At 30.7% G+C, this 20,440-nt stretch overlaps 3 protein-coding genes across 3 annotated transcripts; 2 read left to right on the top strand and 1 right to left on the bottom strand.

Moving 5' to 3' along the window:
• The first annotated feature begins 400 nt into the window (after positions 1-400).
• Positions 401-11,178, top strand: LOC136990436 (secretory phospholipase A2 receptor-like). Its single transcript, XM_067288824.1, has 4 exons — positions 401-779; positions 9,746-9,820; positions 10,151-10,549; positions 10,676-11,178. The coding sequence occupies exons 1-4, from the start codon at positions 401-403 to the stop codon at positions 11,074-11,076; spliced, it is 1,254 nt and encodes a 417-aa protein (XP_067144925.1). The 3' UTR covers positions 11,077-11,178.
• A 2,393-nt stretch (positions 11,179-13,571) lies between these two features.
• Positions 13,572-15,011, top strand: LOC136990435 (uncharacterized). Its single transcript, XM_067288823.1, has 3 exons — positions 13,572-13,870; positions 13,951-14,325; positions 14,404-15,011. The coding sequence occupies exons 1-3, from the start codon at positions 13,801-13,803 to the stop codon at positions 15,009-15,011; spliced, it is 1,053 nt and encodes a 350-aa protein (XP_067144924.1). The 5' UTR covers positions 13,572-13,800.
• Positions 15,012-17,924: 2,913 nt separating this feature from the next.
• LOC136990434 (cAMP and cAMP-inhibited cGMP 3',5'-cyclic phosphodiesterase 10A-like) lies at positions 17,925-20,122 on the bottom strand. Its single transcript, XM_067288822.1, has one exon. The coding sequence runs from the start codon at positions 20,120-20,122 to the stop codon at positions 17,999-18,001; it is 2,124 nt and encodes a 707-aa protein (XP_067144923.1). The 3' UTR covers positions 17,925-17,998.
• Positions 20,123-20,440: the final 318 nt, after the last annotated feature.

The raw sequence follows: 20,440 nt of genomic DNA, 5'->3' as shown, positions 1-20,440 counted from the left end.
ATAACTACAATTATGTATTTTGTGAAGATCCTAAAATTCGCGTCGGAATTTCGATTGTTTACAAAATTGCTATGTCGGGAAAATTTCGGAAGTTCAATCGTATCGAGAACACGTGTCGAGGCAATAAACTCGACCGACGTAAAACACTTATTCTAAAACAAACGCGACATGGTGATGAACGACGAAAGGGAATGTCCAACAAGTGAGAGAGGGGCTTTGTCGGGGTGCTCGTATATAAGAGTCGGGATGTATACACAAAGAAGGGGAGGAGAGACTTATGGTCAAAGACACCTGTTAGATCGCGTGAGCCCGGGACCGTCTCGGAAGGGAGGCGACACAGAACATCTGGACGATCGGTCTAGTCAGATGTCCAAGAGAAGGGGGGCTAACGGTATAAATTATGAGTGTAGCTGTCAACGTTCGGGCGCCGTCCCCGGCCGGACTTGGTTTTCGTTGTGCTTGGAAACAAAAGAATGACCAATCGGGAAAAGGAAAGAGGAACCCAAGACCAATCAAGAGGAGAAAATTTGAGGGAAAATCCTATAAAAACCCCCGGAACCAAGGTCGGAACAGCGAGAAGGAGAGAGAGGACGGAGCCTTCAACTCGCCAGTGTTCATCGGGACGCCTGCCAACCCTTCACTCCTCACGCCGATCTTCGCCACCGATTCCGAGGACTCTTTCGTCTTCACCGACTTCTTCAACATCCCATATCCGATCGCCGTCATCCGGAGCTCCTCGTCCAGCAGACGATCTAGATCGCACCGTGTGTTGTTCTATTGTAAGTTCACTTTGATGTCAAAATAAACGGTTATTGTAAGACACTTGTCATCTTTGCCTCTGCCGCCACCACCCACATACGATCGGTCCCTAGGCTTTTCCTGACGCGCAATTAACTTATTGCCCCTAAACGTCGGCAACTTACAATTTGCATACGTTGCTTCTGCTTTTCAGTACAACTTGGTGCAGGACTTTGTGGACTAAGACTGGACTTCTTTATTAGGGGTCCACGATCCCCCAAGGGTTTCATAGAAAGTTTTCAAGAATCCATGGGTAAAATAAACTTTAACTTTTCTATATTTCAAATGTATTGTATTATAATTATCATGTTAAGAAAGAAGCACATATATTACTATATCACATTACTTTTATTTTAGTAGATGTATAATTTCATTTTATTCATTCAAAAATATTATTCCGAGAAAGGGTCCGTGACTGGAAAAAGGATCCATGGAACAAAAAAGATAAAAAATCCCTGGTCTAAGACCGAATATTGTAAACCACCAATGCCTATCTATAAATATACGTAGACCTAATTTAAGCTTTAATATCTGTTTATAATATTGTGTTATATACCCAGTAAATAATGCTTGAAGTGTATGTAGATATACAAATGAATGCATTTTTATAGTAGACCTTAAAAAATGAAGTTATATAATCAGCTGCAAACTAACTATAAAACAAGGATATAACTAATATAGCTAATGCGATTTTTAGTTGTAAAAAACACAACTGACAAATATTTTATAGAATTATAGATAGAATCAAACGAAGGGAATACAAACACATATCCTAAGAAAAATAATAGAATTATATGAATTTAATTAAATGATTTTAAGCTCATTACGTAAAAATGTAAGTAAATAAATAAAGTAAATAATAATAAGTAAATATAAGTAAAATATTCAAAATAAATGATTTATTTTAAAAACACGAAAAAATGATTACCATATGAAATCTGACATTAGGAAGAACGATTTTATGCAGGCGTTATAAGGAGAAACGATTTTATGACGCTCACACGGTCTTATATAGTGCTTATTCACACGAAAGCAGCCTTTCAGGCGAGAATGCATTCATTTTCTATCGATTCTCACTAAACTTTAAAGTTATAATGAACTGACGAAACTTCACTTTTTTGTTATTGAGTGCAGTGGATGACAATGCAAAAAATGATCTGAACTACTTATCTCCATTCCAATGGCATTTGTCAGCAACTAAATTATAACAGAAAAATATTTATCGAAAATTTTATGAGTAAGCCTAAAACATTATAAAATATTTAATGTAAATGATAATTACTAAATATAATTTTTATACACATTGGAAACAATCGCAAAAATACTAACATCGCAAATTACCAGTGTTCATTTATATGTGGGGACCCTTACCCCTCAATCCCTGCCAGGCACGAGATAAAGGTCATATTATGAGAACCGTGAGAACCATGTTAGCGTATACCCTATATGTATAACGAATAAATGTTCCAGAGAATGTAGCGCATTTCGAGAATGCGAGGCTCCTTCGAATATCTACCAAAGAGGACAATTGTAGAGCAAATCGTTAGGTACAAACTCGTCAAAAATTGCCAACGTATGAACCTCGAGGACAATTACTTTTCGATAGCATAGAACAAGACTTTTATCTCGTGCCTGGCGGAGACAGAGAAGTAAGAGTCCATACATATAAATAAATTTTTCTCCCCCATTATTTTTCCCATACATTGAGACCTCAGAATGATAAGACAATGAGCCAAAAACTGGACAATAAGTCAAAGTTGACAATGAAGTCTAGTGTCTGTGTAATTCCTTTGACACCAGACTTCATTGTTATTAACTACGTAAGATCTTAAAATACGATAAAATATTTTTTTTCTCTACTTACCGAATTCCTAGTTCGATCAGGATAATGAGTTCTTGATCCTTATTGAAGATAACTATACTTTAAATTATATTAAATTTTGAAGAACGTAAAGATCTGGAAGAGCGACTGTAGAACGATTAGGGTTTCTCAAACAGAATCCCGGCTACTTTTTTAACCCGGGAAATTCTCAATCTGGGATATCCCGCAAATTTTTTAAAAGTTAATTTTTTTCTTATTTTGTGTTGAGGAAATTTTGCAAATAGAAAGTATAATTAACCCATAAACTGAAGTTTAAGTTCATTTTTCTTTAAATTTTCGACTCAATTCAAAGGCATTCTTTTTTTTTGTAAGCAGTTTCCAGGAAACTTTAATAAATTTTTTCTATTTGTGTAAATTTCTACGTAATTGAAAGGCAATTTTAATATACATTTTACAGAGCATTATTAATATTATGATTTTAGAGGTTGCAGAACGTATTAAATTACTTTTAAAAATGAAAAATAATTATATCATTCGATTTCAAGATATTTTATATATATTAAAAATAATTAATTATATCCCGGGATCCCGGAAACCAGTTCACTTTTTCCCGAAATCCCGGGACAAGCAAAAGACTGGGAAATGAGAAACCCTAAGAACGATCTCTCCTTAAGATTTTTTTTGTTGTTAAAAAGAGTTTTATTATTTCTTTAAAATAATATACTTATATTTTAATAAAGTATTTTCAATTTTAATGTGATTTGTATTCTTTAATTTATTTCAAGTAATTATTAAAGCAATATAACTTTTTTATATTGCTATTTTCATCGGACGAATTAAAAAATTTGCTCCCGGATCCGCCACCGAATGAGGATTAATGGAATCATCGTGACATTAGAAAGAAAAACAAAGCAATTCATTTCCACTTCAGCAAGTGATATTTCAAAAACTGCTTTATTTCGAGACATTACAAACGTAATGTCTCGAAATTACAAGAAAGTTTCTATTACGCTTGTAATTTGCATCCCTATACTGGTCCGTAACCTGGCGTTATGGTTTGGAGCGCCATTAGTTTCTACTTCCTCACCTGCCTAGTACGCATTGACGGTACACACAACGGCCAGCGTTACATTTCCGACATTTTGGACTCTGTTGCCTTCCCGTATACTCGGGTTTGACAGAGGCCATTTTTCAACGGGACAATGCGCGAACGCACATTGCACGCAACTTCCAACAATTCTTCACTACCCATCAGGTTTCTGTTCTTCTATGGCTTGCCCTTTCCCCCGATTTGTCACCTATCAAACACGTCCGGTCAATGATCGCCCTGCGACTGGCACAACACACACCATCTGTTGCTACTTCGGATGAACTTTGGCAACATGTGGAAGCAGCATGGTATCCCAGTCATCGAAAGCCTCTTTCATTCGATGCCCCGGTGTGTGGCAGCTGTTATTGTTGCTCAGGGTAGCTGCACAAAGTACTGATTTTTTTCACGTTCCGCCAGTCGAACGGAGCTGTCAATTTAATCATTTCATCCTTGTGTCCTATGTTATATGTCCAATAAATATTGTTCCAATATCTACAGTCCATTATGGTGTTGCATTTCACTTGGCCAACAGTGTATATTGTACTACACGATCAGTGTCATGTAATGTTGATATTTTCTATTTAAAAAACACAATAGTGAGTGCAATTATTCGACTGTTGTCACATTTGATAAATATTTCATTAAATACAGTATATTTAATTCAGCAAGTTAGACTTGTAATTTCTGTTGCCATTGTTATTTACTCAAATCTCTGAACAATGACCTGTACTAAGAACATAAAAAATAGCTTTTGTTGAAGGTTCGACTGTAATGGTGCAGAAAAAACCGCATCACCCATAATTGTTAGATACTTCTAAAAATAAATTTTTCCGAGTGCACTAAAACGACAGAATTTGTTTATGGTTTGTATTATGAAGCCTCGCATGGAATTAATGCCGAGAAGGTGCATGGCAGTGATATAGAAGGTGGGCAACCCAACAAAGTATTGGTGCTACATATTTTTTTAATCTGTTGTATGTTTTCAGCCATTTCGTTGTGGGCTATGACGTTATAAGTGACGTTCCATTGTTTACCTGATGATAATTAATTAATAGTGGTACATGCTTATATTATTTTTCCTAAGTACTTTCGTAATTTTTCCCCTTTCAACAAAATAATTTTCTATTGAGTCAGGGTGTCTCTTTATCTATTTATAACGTATTATAATTTATGCCGTTGGTTTTTATTGCAATAGCAATGTTTCAAAACAACAGAAGATGAAAAAGTATTGATGATGCGGTTTTTCTGACATCACTGTAGGTATATGAAATGCTTAACAGTAATCTAAGGTATACAAGTTGAAATGTTTTAAATGGTCTCTTTGATCTGATTCACTTTTGCTTTCTTCTGGAGAAATGTCAGAGTTTCCATCTCAGAAAACTTAAATATGATATTTTGTCAAGAGCAAGAAGGTTTTCGACCTGGCCGATCCTGTCAAGACCAAATATTTGTGCTAAATGCACTGGTTCAATTGAAATTGCAAAAAAAAAAAGAGAGGAAAACTTTTTGTTTTTGTAGACTTTAGATCTGCTTTTGACACCGTTAATCATAAAGTTTTCTGGTCTCTATTAGAACGATTATGAATAAACAGTGTCTTGGCTTTATAATTGACACATACTCCAAAGCCACCGCAAGAGTAAAGATTTGAGCCGAAACGAATGATTCATTTTGTATTGACATTGGAGTTTTGCAGGATGAGATTCCGAGCCAACTGCTTTTCAATTTGATAGCGCGACTTGCTAAATCCGACCTGCTTGGAATTTCTCTCTCTGATCAAGTTGAGTTACACGTACTAATATATGCTGACGACACTAATTCTTGCTGATACTCCACAAATGTTACAGAAGAAAATCACAATTCTTCGGGAATTCTATTGTGATTATGGACTAACTATAAATTCTTCAAAAACAAAAGTGGTGGTGTTCAAGAAGGGTGGTAGACTATCACCCAGAGAGAGATGGTGTTTTAATAATCAGCCTATACAAATCGTTTCGAATTATCTATACCTGGGGTTATTATTTTCGTCTTCTGGAGTTTTTACAGGCTAAAATTATAGTATATGTAAAGCTAAAATGGCATTATGTGATTGGCATATTCTATGTGGCCTATTCTTTCAAAAGCTAAAATTATTTCTGCTCGTATTTATATAATATTTCACTCAATGATTTCATCTGTACTACTTTATGCAGGTCCTGTATAGACAACTACTTATCACGATAAAATGGAAATTGTCCTTGCTTTATATCTTCGAAGAATCTTATATCATAAAATTCCTGCTTATCCTATACGTTGCGATTGGAGTTTAGTGTTTCTAAAATATCGTTATTAATAATAAAAGCAATAGTTTCTTTCTGGATTAGACTGTTAAAACTACATGATAACAGTTACGTTAAAGTGTATAAAGTATGCTTAATGATGGATAATAATACATATAACTGGAATTAGCATTGAAAAATCTGTTAGATCGACACAGTTTCTTATTACTATGATTGTCCCAAAATCCTCATTTGATCGAAAGTTATCAAACATTACTTCTAAAAGTGTGCTGCGAACAGAGCATACAAGACTGGTCTTTATTGGAAAAAAACAAGCATTTTCAATTATATCGTATTTTAAAAATTACTTATATATGTGAGGATTATTTGTTTATGGACATAAATTATCATGTAAAATGATTAATTCTACAGCTAAAATGTGGTCACAATTATATTTTGACGTATAGCAGTAGATTACTAATAGATCCCAAGAAAATTTGCAGTAACTACTTTGCAAAAGTATAATGTGTTTTTTCACTGTATTAAATTTGAAACAAATAGGAAAAAGTATTTGACAAGATTTAAATCCTGGAAAGATATAATTAATTTACCGTATTTTCAAAAAAATGATTATTTTAGTGTATTTTACTGTGTGTTATTCTGTACTAAGCTATTCGATTAATTTTATTACATTTTACTAATTTCAGATTTACATAATATGTATATAAATAATTATTGCTGTGTTTTATTGTGCTAAGCTGTTATATTAATTTGTTAAATTGTACTATCTCCAGTTTTTGCGTAATACTTTAACCCCCTTGTTAACTAAGGTTCATACAATAAAGAATTGAATTGAATTGGAATATTTTAAATACGTGAGGATTGTTATAAATGATTGTGATTAGTTCAAAATTTTACTAGCAACGTTTTTAATTTGAACAATACAAATACAAGGCACTCTACAGTCGTGCGGTTCTTTCTACATATAAAATAATAAGGTTCGTGTCTAAAGGCTTTTCTTCTTCTTACAAAGAAGTAAAGTTCATTATTTGTGAATAATCTCTCTTTAAAACATAGCGGCAAAAAATATAAAACATTTCATGGAAATTTCTGTTTACAATAGATTTCTGGGTACTCTTTGAAATTCTAAAATGAAGAAACAAAGAATAAAACTGAACATATACTGCATATATTTAATTTTTAAAATAAAAGCAATTGAAATATCCATCAGTTTTCTATCCTTTAGCAATAATAACTCAGAATTACGAGACATTGAGTAATTTCTTTGGCGCTAGAAAATAAACTGTGATAATTTCATTCAGACCTTCTGAATGTTCTATACAGGATACTTCAAAAAATAAATAAAAAATACAGAAGTAATTTGTTATGCTGGATTTGTAGTTGTTAATTTATTTTCTAACTTTTTTTCCACTCTGTGGGCCTCTTGTAGCAAACCCATTATGGGTTCGGGCAGGCCCACAATGAGGTGACCGGGGAATTTTCAAATATAAAAATTTTTCATTATTTCATGGAATTATTAATTAATATATTTCGTTTAAAACTATCCAATTATAAGATATTCTAGAGCAGATGTTCCCAACCTGGTCGATAGTGGTCTTTATAGGGATCGATAAATTACTAGATGTCGTTTGAGGGGCGGGAAGTACTATTAAAACGATGTGTTTTATACAAAATTGCATGTTTTACTTTAAAACTTAAAAATTGATACTGTGGTTGAGACATATTCCAAAAATGGACTACCCGCAAAGACCTAAAAGGTGAAGAGTGAATGATCTAGGTGAATATAAAATTATTAGTAGTAGAAGTAGTAAGTATTTTTTTTATCCTGATATCAATTACACATTACTCAAGCGATTAATTTCTGAAGTTAAAACCAAATTTAAAAATTCAGCAACGAGTTGCGTAACTTTCCTCGCCAAAAAATTTAAAATTGTGGTTGCCGCATCTATTACGATATTTTATTTTAAAAACTTTTTATGTTATTGTTATAAAATGTCAAAAAGATTAATTTTGAGGGAAAGAGATGAGTTTCATAGAAAATTGTGAATGCTAATAACGAGTAAAATCGTCATTGAGTCTGACCCCACTTGATATAAGACAGACGAATGGCAATTATATTATGTTTATTAAAATATGAAATAAAAATTATTTGAATTGAATATGAAATGAAAATAAAGATTTTAAGTTCATTTTTCTGCGCCGCCAGTGGCCTCGTGGCTAACACCAGTGAACGTCGGTTTGCGCCTCATCAGCCACTCGACGGGTGGAATTTCCCGTGTTTTCTTCACGTGTCTAACACTCATTTCTATTAAAAGTTCTCCCAGGAGACATCTCACTTGACAGATCGCCTACGTGTTGCGTTTCCGTATTCTAACAAATAGGCCTAAAACATTGTCTTAATATTAAGTATATTATTAATTCCAAGTCCAGATACCGTAGAGGAGGTCAGCAGGACCATTTGGTTCGAACCTCGGGTGCAGAAGCATACCAAAATTTTATTTTATATATATATATATATATATATATAAACACACAAGAAATCTAAACAAATTTTGATCTATATCGTTAAGTAACAAACAAAAATCTGTTTTGTTGAATTTATTTATATATTTTTACAGCTTCCGGAGAGAAGTGACTGCCCCGATCTCAATATTCGTGAATGATCAAGGACTCCGAGTCACATCTGTAAATTTCTAATTCATTCTATAAATATATTCAATTTCGCAAAATACTTGACAGAACTTCCGAGATAATTCTAAACACAGTATAAAATCAATAACATAGCTACAAACACAGTTTATAATTCTGTTTATAAACCTAGGCCAATATTTATGATAAAATATTAATTTTTTATACAAAATGTATACAACATTGTATACATTTTTATAGTAAAGTCAAACCTCTGAACAACGGCCATTGAAGAAGACATAAAAATGCCGTTAATACAGGTTTGATTATATTTTTATCTCGTCCCATTTTTATAGAATAAAAAAGTTTTTTTTAGTATAGCAATTCGTGACATTTTCGGATTTACTTTTAGAAATTGTGAACAGCACACGGCAACGTGCCATCCATTCTAGAACACTAATTAAACTCGCACATATCCATATTTATAGCTCATTAAAAATATGAATATAATTTTATTATTTATTTTCTTTTTAAATTAAATCAATTGATCTATTTATTTGCATGTTTAGAAATCATTTCTATCTTAAATTTTATTAGAATTATTAAAGTTTATTGCATAATATATAAACAACATTTAATTGTGGTAATAATGCAATTAATTAAAAGAATCATTAGTTAAAACGACACAGGAAGAAGGTCAACTAAAACCTTGGATCACTTAATCTCCCATTATGAAAATATATATCTGTTAATATTATAATTTAAATAACAGAATAAAGAATAAAGTGTAATGTAAAAAATGAAGAAGAAAGTGTAGAATTTTAAAATTTAGCAAACATTTCTGTTAGTAAATATCAATTTTAATAGTATTTTTAATCTAAATTCGTGTCGTCTTAAAATATTGTTTACAATGTACTGTTTAAAGTAAATACTGCGTGAACTGAATGTATATATATTAAAGTTCAAATTTTGCGAAAAATATTAGAAATACGTTTGCAAATATTTATATAGAATACATTTGAGAGAGCGTACACTTTTATTAATTTCGTGTTTCATTTTATATTTATATATTCGACTTATCTAAAGTACATACAGTATATATTATCAGTTTGAATTCGGATATTTTTAAAGGTTATTTTAAAATGGAGAAGTCCACATTGCGTGGGGTTACAGTCACTCTAATCCTGTGCAATGTTTTTAACAAAGGTAAGTTTGCTCTTAATTAATTAAAAAAATTCATTAAAAAAGTATAAAATATTATATTTTGTTTACATATTTCTCTTATTTTAAAAATTATCCTACTTATTTTTGCATTTATTAGCAATTTTAAGTTAGCTATGTGTTTTTATATTAAGTTGCCTCGAGTGTGTTGCTGTTTAAGATTTAATATAAAAATATCTATAATTATTTTAAAATATTTTATATATAATAATTTATATATAATATATTTATTATATATATAAAATATTTAAATAATAAGTTAAATTTTTATAAAAATAAAAAATTAGAACCTAATAATTAATAAATTTCTATTAGGGGCGACTTGTGATACTTGCTTCTTTGAAGTGAAGAAGAGGAAAACTTATGTTGAATCCGAACAAATATGTCAAAGTAAATATTATAATGGTAGTATAGCTCCTGTTCCCGATGAAGATACTTTTACTTGGTTACAAAGAGAGATAGACAAGTACAGACATCTCGGAGAAAAAATCTGGGCGGGATTCACTTACGATGGAGAAACTTTAACCTTTAGTGATGGAAGCACTAAAACTTCAGACGGCTATAAACTTTGGAATCCAGATTTTCCTAAAAGTGTACAATTAGCAGGAACTTGTGGATGTGTAAATTCGGATAGAACTGTACAACAAATAGAGTGCAGATCTAACGAAACTGCCCTAAAGTTTGTATGCCAGAAACAATTGTCTTCGTCTGGAGGTAAAATAAAAATTCTAATTATCCCATTTACTTTAATTATAATTTAGATTTGTTTAGTCCAATTTTTTTCCTGTTAAAATAATTAAATTGAAATAAATAAATTAGATTTTATACTCGTTTGTTCAGGATGTGAAGAAGATAAAAATTATTGGAGGTACGAAAGTCATTGTCTGAAATTGCATAATGTTAAGAAAAGTATTAATGATGCAGAGAAATCGTGCGAGAAAGAAAATAGCATTGTCTCTCCAATAACAGATTATACCATTTTGTATATGGTGTTGACCGAAATTCACGTTTATAATTTTAGTCATGGAATTTGGATAGGTCTCCATAAAATAGATGGCCAGTGGATGAATAGTGATGGAACACCCTTTGAACAGGTTTCCTTTTGGGCCGAAGGCGAACCCAAACAAAACGATTGCGCTGTTTTTTCTCTACGACAAGGGTATAAGTTTATTTCGGTATCTTGCGATATAGAAACTTATTTCTTGTGCAGAGGAGACGGTGTAGGTATGAATGATTTTTGAAATTCAAACTAATTTAAGAGTTGTTATTCCTAAATTAAGAACGAAATACAAATAATACAAAAGTCACAGTAACAATTGCTTAAGAAATTATCTGTTTTAGTTAAAAATTGATTTGTTTAATCACAAATTGATGCGGCTGCATCTACGAGTAAGAATTAAACTTAACTAAATCAAAGAGTTAGCTCCTAATTTGCTATTACAAGTTAAACTTGAATGCTGAATGCACTATGCAATGTAATGTATATTATATTTTTAAAAATCTGAAAGTATACAAAATACCTACGAAATTATTCTTAAAATATATTTAGTATAAGTATACATATACTGTATACAAACCTACACTTTAGAATATTAGAAAAACTATATAATTATATTGTGTTGAAGTTTATAAGAGCTAAACGTTAATAGATAATATATTTAATTATTTAACATTTCCAATGAAAATTATATAAATTTATATTCATATTTTATCTTATATTCAGTTAATTTATATTATATTTTTTATTCTTAAAAATTAATTCCAAGTTACAGGTTGAAGAGTATGCGGTTTAATATATATAAAGGTTAAGGTATATATTTACATTAAGTTATTATTATTAGGGGGTAGCGTTTACTCAAAGGTCTAGCTGAAGGAAGAAAGAGAAAGAGGAGAAAAGATTCCAGTAGGATACTGAGTCGGAAAAGATTTGTTTGTAAGTGATGGTAACATCTAGCGTTAAAAAAAAATAAGCAAGTTTTCTTCACATTTGTGGATACAGTAACAAAGAAGTATAGAGCTTAAAATTAAAATTTTAAATACAATATTTGAATATATGAATAAGAAATTAACTTAGAAAATAATAGTTGAAAATACAAAAAGAAAATACTGTTTCACTACAAGACTACAGAAACACTAGTTGTGTACTGAAAAGTAATACAATTGCTTAGTAGTATATACAAACACATGGACGATAGAAAAAAAATATAGCCACTCTCCCCGTAACAGAAACTTATATACAAGGAATGGTAACTAACATCTAGCGTTTTACAAAAAATAAAGTTTGTTTTTCCACATTTGTGGAAACAGTAACAAAGATATAAATTACAATATTTAAATTAAACAATTCAACATTAAGTTAAAAACAAAATACTGAAAATTTTCTCAAATAAAAAATCATTATTAAAAATTCTTATTATAAAATAACACGTATCTTAAATCAATTTTCATTTAATAATATTTATAAACTGTAGATAAAATTTCACTTTAAGGCTGTAAATTATTTTTATTGTATTTCGCTCTTAATTTTTAGAATAAAAATATAAAATAAACAAATCAATTAATTAATGTTTTATCTTCACACAAGTAAATATTTTAATTTAATTATGTTAATTGAAATATGAATATGACTTTATAATAAATAATTCATTATTTATTATTAAAGCCAACATTTTGTAACAAATTTATTTGAACTATTCATTATGTATTGACCTGAGACAATATATAATTTATTTAAGTATATATTAAGTATATATTATACAAATTTTTATCCATTATAAATAATGTAAATGGATGACTTAAGCTAAGTAAGTAAGTAACTTATATTGGCACAGTTGCTGATGTGAATGACACTGTTGGGACCTTAACAGAGCAATAGAGCTTGTCCATAGAAGCAAAAAATGTCAAAGGACCTATACCTCTAATCATATCTCGCGAAGGGTCACATATAAATAAAGGTTTGGTTCCTTTGACTTTTTGTTCCTATGGCCATGCTCTACAGCTGTTAAGGCCCCAACAGTGTCATTCGGAGCTAGAATTGTGCCCATAATACTTACATCAAGTATATACTGTATCATTTTCTAAGTTCAGGTAAGACAAAATTTAAGCAATTTATTTTATTATTTATTATTTTTATAATTATAAGGAAGGCATAAATGATCTCTTAAATTATGTAAGACTTACAATTTATTAATTATCGAATAAAAAAATTAATTACTTATATTGCGTTTAGAGAATTTGAATATTTAAGATAAATGATCGACGCCATGTTGTCCCGCCTCATTTGATTTTCAAAAGTAAAGAGACCTCTCGTGGTCAAACACAAATATAAATAAAAAAATAAAAATTAATCTATAATTAGACTGTAATTAAACAGTTAATTAATTAGAAGAATTTAATAATAAATGCAATTAAACGATGAAATATTTTCCCACAATTTTCTGTTTGATATTTTTATGACGACGTATTATTCGATGAAATGAGTCAAACGCAGAATTTGTTGTGACAAAATAAAATAATAAATATTTGATTATTGCATATTAATTAGCCTAATTAATTTCTAATTTGCATTTAAAAATTAATAGTAATTACATTTGAAATTTATATTTAATAATAAATGATAAACTTTCATTAATTAAAATTTTAATTAACTGAGTTTATGAATTAATGAAATACTAATTATAAAATTCGGCTTAATTTCAAATTTTTATTTATAAAATTAACGTTAATATAACGCGAAACCGAGATAAAATGCTTGGCGTGATGTTCCGAATCGCATGAACATGCAACGAGATTTTGATCTTCTCCCTGATAAAATGGGCCTAGAAAGATGTAGCAATCGCTTCTATGTAACCGCAACGATAAACAGAGCTTGGGTGAGTTAATTTTTGCTTAATAAATTTTAATACTAAATTAATTCCAATATTTATCTAATTATTTAACTTAATAAAATTAAGGCCCGTTTGAAAATGCGACATTTATTAATTTATTTGATAATTCTGAACATACGTGCGCCTTTGTTTATGTTCTACGCAAAAGGTAAAGCTTATTTTCTGTATTTATGAATTTTTACGAGGTTCTATTCTGTGTAATAATCAATTTTCACTATATTTTAATAGCTTGTGACGATTGTATAGAGATAAGTACAGCAACTTTGAACTACAAACAAGCGCTCGAAACGTGTTCTAACAGAGATAAACAATTGGCATTAGTAAAAGGAGCGGATGATTTAGAGAAGTTTAGGGAGGATGCGGAGAAAATGGTACCCGTTTACATATGGGCTGGATTTATCTACGATAATCGCCAAAATCAATTTTATTATTCTGCTACCCAAACGGCTATGAGCGAAATGGCGTGCCAAATATGGAAGGACGGAGAACCAACAAAAGATGGCGACAAACCTTGCGCTGCAATAGAGTTCAGCGATAAAGTAATAAAGACTAAATGTGACGATAATCACTTTTACGTTTGTGAACAAGCTCAAAATAACGGAGGTAAGATGGAGGACTTGTAGAAGCTCGTGGATATAATTTGGATTTAAAATAGATTGATTTTTTTTTCATTTTCTATAGAATGTGAGATCAAGCAGGGCTATTTTAAATGTGATAAATATTGTATAAAAATGGACGGCGCTAACACTTATCACAATTACGCTGTAGATAACTGCAAACAGCAAAACGGATTTCTTTCGGCAGTTTTAAATAAAGGTATATTCGAATGCGTTCTGAATGAAACTTATTTATCCAAATATGTACATGGCTTATATGTGGATCTGAGAAAAGATTTGTCTGGCAATTGGGTACATGGAGACGGTACCGAACTTACGAGCGAACAAGCGGACGAAGTTTGGGGTAAAGGTGAGCCACAAAGCGGAGAATGTGCCGTTTATTCTTTGAGAGCTGACAAGAAACTTGCTTCTTTCGATTGTATGAAACCAACTTTATTTGCGTGCGAGAAGGCAAGTAATAACGACGACGACGATGTAGTTGATAATGTACTTGGAAATGGTGATGACGACAGTGACGACGATGATGACGGTGATGACAGTGACGACGGTGATAATAGTGACGACGGTAATAACGGTGACAACCGTAACGACAGTAACAATGGTAACGACGGTAATAACGGTGACAACCGTAACGACAGTAACAATGGTAACGACGACAACGATGGTAAATAATTGTTAATTATTAAAAATAATAAATAGTTGCCTCTTCGATTTATTAAAATACATAATACAAAATAGGTTATAACATATGCAATAGACAAAAATTTATTGTGAATTATAGTACTTTAAAAATTTTGATTAAAAATCGCAAAATATATTTGATACTTAAATAATTATATTGCAAGAAGCTATCAAATAATTTTTAAGAATTTATTCTTAAAAATTCATTTATGCCTTCTTTTATATTAAGTACATATTAATTATATTAGAAAGATCATAGATAGGTTCGGTACGTACTGTACTGTACATCTTGAAATTTATGGAATAATTCAGGTAAGTATAATTTATTTACATTACATTTTTATTAATTTAATATGATGATGTATTCTAAGTTTTTAAAAGTAAGTATGTAGTACTTTTTATTCACTTCTTTCGTTTTATTTAAAGTATATAAATCTATTCGTTACTTTGTTTGCCGTTTTGTTTTAGTGTGAATGATTGTATGCAAGATATGAGTGAGAATTTACAATAATCATATAATTAACAAGAAATATAATACATTAAAACATAAATTTTAAACAATTATTTATTCATTATATTTTGTATTATTCTTCATTTCACATTTATTATTATAAATACATATTTCACATAATTTATATACTTAAATATTATTATTTTTTCTTATTCCTGAAATTTTTTGAAGCAATTTCTTCTTATCATTTTTATGTATTTGCTAATCATACATAAATTTCTTTTGAGTTTTTTTATATTAATTACAACACACAATTGATTATATATAATTTTATACTTTAACATGAAATTTCTCAAATATTTCATTCAATCATAGAAATTTTAAAATACAAAGGACAAAGCATTAATATAATAAAAGAAAAATTTATTAATTGACGGTCTTTAATATCATATAAACAAGGGCGAGAATTTCTCATTAGAATATATATCAAATTTAAACGATTTTTATTTATGTAAAGATATTTATTCGTACAAAATGTAAAATCAGAAGCGAAAGAAGATAAGAAATGTAAGAGAAGATAAGGTAGAAAAATATACAAATCAAAAATAGGAGAGAACAGTTCAACTTTGTGAGGTGAATTGGAACAGGTAAGAGTAAACATTTGTACATAAAAACGTTTACAAAAACTAAAATTAAAATATTAATATTTCAGAAATTAAATGAAAAAATGAATACACTGTATTATTGTTTAAATAACCATCCTTTATACTGTATAATGAATAATTGCAAAAGTTTTATTACTTTTTAGTTATTTAGCCTAAACATATTTTGATAATAAGTATGTACGAGTATATATGGATCCAGGTAGAATGAAGCTAGGGTCAGCTAGCTGGAAAACAGGCACAGAGAAGACCGCAAATTTGTTCTTTTATCAGTATGTAAAATACATGATACAAAGGTGATATAAATTAATTTTTTTAATAACTAGTGATAAATGTATTTTTATTTGTTTTATTGACATACATAATATTTTTGTCTTTCAGACAGAAAAAACAAGCCCTATATTTTCAACTAACTCGAGTTTTATGTCACCAGCCTCTATACATGTTTAAATACTATCGCTTTATGATAAAATAATAATGGTTATTATAATTCTTTACAGTGCATTCCTTTGATACTTATCAAGTTCTTAAAGACCTTAACTATTTTATTGCATTAAAACATTAGTAAGAGTTAACTCCCTCGGCCGTCCGGTTGTCGAACTATCCCGATTACGAACAATGTTTAATGTATTTGAGTCTTTATATTTGTGAATAGTAAATTTTTTATTATTATATAGCAGAACATTTTTATTAAAATGGCTGAATATATGTTGTATACTATTGTTCAAAATAAATTCGTTTTCTTCTCTCTCTCTCTTTCTCTACGTAATTTTATTTAATATTATATTTTATACAAAATAACAATTTGGAATAAAAATAAAAGACTAGATTGGATTGGATTGATGGAATAACGCAACACAATATATGAGCAGTCTGCCAAAGGAGATACCCCATGAGCAGTGGTGATATTCAGCGGGTTCGCACAGGTTCGCCCGAACCCGTTGGTAAAACTTTCAGTTTCCCGAACCTTGTTAAACACACGGAACATTTCTCAGTGGTTTTGTTTCTTTTAAAAAATATATTAAAATATACGTATTATACTCTGTAACACTACTAAGCTAGAGCCTTATACCCCGTTCGCACCGAGCATTTCAATCTAGATTGCGAGCAAGGTCGGACTATGCCTTGGTGCGATCTCTCTCGACCGTTTCAATCTCGACCGAAACGAGGTTTAATCGCGATCGATTCAAGAGAGTTCTTGAAACTAGATCCAGTCATAAGAAAGATACCACAATCTCACGCGCGCGAGATAATACAAGATGGCTGTGGAACACGTGTCGGGCTATGGACAGCGAAATAAAAAGGATATTGTATTTCGAGAGACGATGACATCTGTCTATTATCAGCAGTGCCATTCGGGGTGAAAAATTTCTCTGCCTAAAAAAAAAGGTCGACAGCACTAATATACTATTGTTACCTGGTCTTCGCCCAGGGCTCGTTACGTTCCAAATACGCCACTGATTATTAGATAAATAGCAAGAAAAGGTATTGTATTTATTTCTAGCCAAAACTTCCATTTTGTTTGCCGGTGATTGTTAGGGAAGAATTTTCTGCTAGCGAACCCTTTGTTAAATATTTCGAATATCACTACTGCCCACGAGAGAACTTTATATGGAAAAATGGTTTCTGTTATGTGTTTCACAGGCGAAGAAAGCTCGGGAAAGTTCGCGTTATCACCCCATTGATGAGTCGCGAATCCGCAATCTTATCAACGGGCCTCATCATCATTTCGTTACCACTTAACACTGGTAACTACCAATGTTCAGTGATGATGAGGTGAAGATGAGTTCTACCAGTGACCGAGTGGACCCTGGTGGGTGTTATAACAAAACTTAGTAAACTCCTTAACCACTCTATAATTGTTTTTAAAATATTTTAATATCGTTTAATGGTACACTGATAGATAATCCACGTTGATTCATCGATTCCCAATATTGCAGCGATTGTTCGCACCGTAGTAGAATGGGTTCTGTTTTGGGAAGACAATGTGCAATTAATTCGAAACACGGCAAGCAAATGTATTTAATGAATCCAATCTGATCCTTCGGGATTCTATTTTGTTTACTGCGATCCATCATGCTAGTGGGTTGTATTTTAATTTTCTTTAATTCGTCTCCCTGAGTATAAAACTCTTGATATAAATTTTTTACTGTGGCAACTAGTATTGATATTGGTTTGCAATTAGAAGATATGTCGCATCCTGTGATCATTACTTTTTTCAAATGTCTGCGATGCTCTTCGTTACTTAATTGAAACATGGAATTTTGTATGAGCGAATGAAGATTTTCTTTGTTATTGTTAAACTGTGTAAGATCTGTGGCCAAAATTAATGTTTCTAGATCCTCCAAAACAAATTTGAATTGCTCTGCAGAAAGATCACAAAATATATTACTTTTAGAATCTTGTAGAAGTGAAACTGTTATAGTATAATGGTGCTGTTCCAATATGGACACAGAATACAGATTTGCTAGTGGGGATTTAATTAATTTTAGATAATTGTTATCAAATCCTCTATGGTCTAAGTCGTGGCAGAGAGAAGCGATCATCAGTGTTTTGATTTCTAATTTGGGTATTTCAGTTTTGACATCTTTAAGCATCAAGTACATGCAATGTGTAACATTGAACGCGTGATATATATTATGATAAGGCACGTCTCGATAATGTCGACTAACGGTTAAAATAAAATGGCAGATTTTGTCAAGAGGAAAATTATCTTCTTCTAAAAGTTGTCTTAGTAGATAAATTATAATCTTTGGAAATTGCTGTGGACTATATTCATTAAAAGGAAATTTAATATTATCTAAATCCATTGGTGCTATATCTAATTGAGGATTTCTGATTAATTTCCATAACTCTTCTTCCCTAACTTCAGTATGATATTTGAGTCTTTCCGATGCTACTTTCAGGAGATTATCTTTAATTTCAATTCGATGATGAGTATTTGTTATGGACAATATAAATGATAAATAAATAACAAAAAATTCCATTTCTTTCTCGTCAGTAATTGTAAAAAGTGTCTGATCGAATCGTAATAATTGAAGAACTCCTAAAATTTCATTATTAACTTCTATTGGATAAGAGATAACGTTTGGTGGATTGATTCCCATTATTTCTAATATTTCGTTGTCGGATGTGGAATGACTTATCTTGATAACCATTTGTTTAAGAGCAGCAGTTCCACAATATCCTTTACCTAAAGGATATTTTATATCCGATCTAACATAATTCTCACCAAAGTCAAAGTACTCTGGAATAAATTCGTCTCTTTTATCGTTTGCCACGTATAAATTGGCTCGATCGGCTGATATCGTCTCTCGAATCTGTTTCAAAATCCTTATAATAATACTACGAGTCAATTCTTTATCACTCAGCAAAGCTGTCATTTGTTTTATGTTTTCATTGTTGATTTGTTCTTTATTTCTTCCATACAAATTTAAACACGAGTTAACACTATTTATCAAAAATGTAGCAATTTCTTGCTCTGTGGTTGAAAATGGCAGACTTTTATTTAACCTATTCATAGTTATGATATTGACTTGACTCGATACCAAATAAAACCTAATAGTTCTTCTTCCTCGAAATATTTCGTATTCTTTGTTTGGATTGATGATACTTTTATCTAATAATGAAACTTTTACACTGTCCGCATTTACAGCTGCTTTAAGTACATAAGACACATTTAGAAGTGCCGATTGAAGGTCCTGTTGTTTGATCAAAGTCAACAGATTAGTTTTTAACGAAACACTCGTATTATCTAGTGGCGAAGATCGTGACGTAGAATCATCCCTGCTGTCCAGAAATTTCCTACATTTTTTCATGTTTCTTTTAATATGTTGTTCAACTAAATCCGGGCGACTTTGAAGATATTCCAATAACGCTGTGTCTAGTAATTCGTTCTTAATTTCTTTATTTCTGGAAATCCAACTGGCTACTTCGGTAGCTACCAATTCTTTCCTAATTCTTGGTTTTATATTAACAATTCTTTTCATATTCTTCCATCAATAATAACAAAAATTATAATAAATTAAAATTATCATTGTTAACACAATAATTACAATTATATTATTTAAATTTTCACATTTGATATTGTTATACTGTATGCATTTTAATTGTTAGCCAAGTGTTGATGTGATTAAAGTCGTTCGCTTATAGCGTATATTTAAACAATTTCAATTTAAAACATTAATTATTTATATATTGCTATATAGTATTTATTTATATAAATGCTTTCGTTTACCATAAAAATCAAATTGTTACATAGTTTGAATGCTGATTTAAATTAAGACTTTCAACAATTATTACTGTAT

Source organism: Centruroides vittatus, unplaced genomic scaffold, assembly GCF_030686945.1.
Source record: "Centruroides vittatus isolate TY-2023 unplaced genomic scaffold, ASM3068694v2 scaffold_932, whole genome shotgun sequence".
In the NCBI taxonomy this organism is placed as follows: domain Eukaryota; kingdom Metazoa; phylum Arthropoda; class Arachnida; order Scorpiones; family Buthidae; genus Centruroides; species Centruroides vittatus.
This window is presented reverse-complemented; position numbering and strand designations above follow the sequence as displayed.

What these genes read in the sequence shown, in the direction of transcription:
- LOC136990436 (XM_067288824.1), top strand. Translation starts at nt 401, where the DNA reads ATGAGTGTAGCTGTCAACGTTCGGGCGCCGTCCCCGGCCGGACTTGGT. An exon ending in GCACCGTGTGTTGTTCTATT is followed by an intron (nt 780 to 9,745) that starts GTAAGTTCACTT and finishes ATATTTTTAAAG; the next exon opens with GTTATTTTAAAATGGAGAAG. An exon ending in GTGCAATGTTTTTAACAAAG is followed by an intron (nt 9,821 to 10,150) that starts GTAAGTTTGCTC and finishes AATTTCTATTAG; the next exon opens with GGGCGACTTGTGATACTTGC.
- LOC136990435 (XM_067288823.1), top strand. Translation starts at nt 13,801, where the DNA reads ATGCGACATTTATTAATTTATTTGATAATTCTGAACATACGTGCGCCT. An exon ending in GTTTATGTTCTACGCAAAAG is followed by an intron (nt 13,871 to 13,950) that starts GTAAAGCTTATT and finishes ATATTTTAATAG; the next exon opens with CTTGTGACGATTGTATAGAG. An exon ending in ACAAGCTCAAAATAACGGAG is followed by an intron (nt 14,326 to 14,403) that starts GTAAGATGGAGG and finishes CATTTTCTATAG; the next exon opens with AATGTGAGATCAAGCAGGGC.
- LOC136990434 (XM_067288822.1), bottom strand. Translation starts at nt 20,122, where the DNA reads ATGAAAAGAATTGTTAATATAAAACCAAGAATTAGGAAAGAATTGGTA.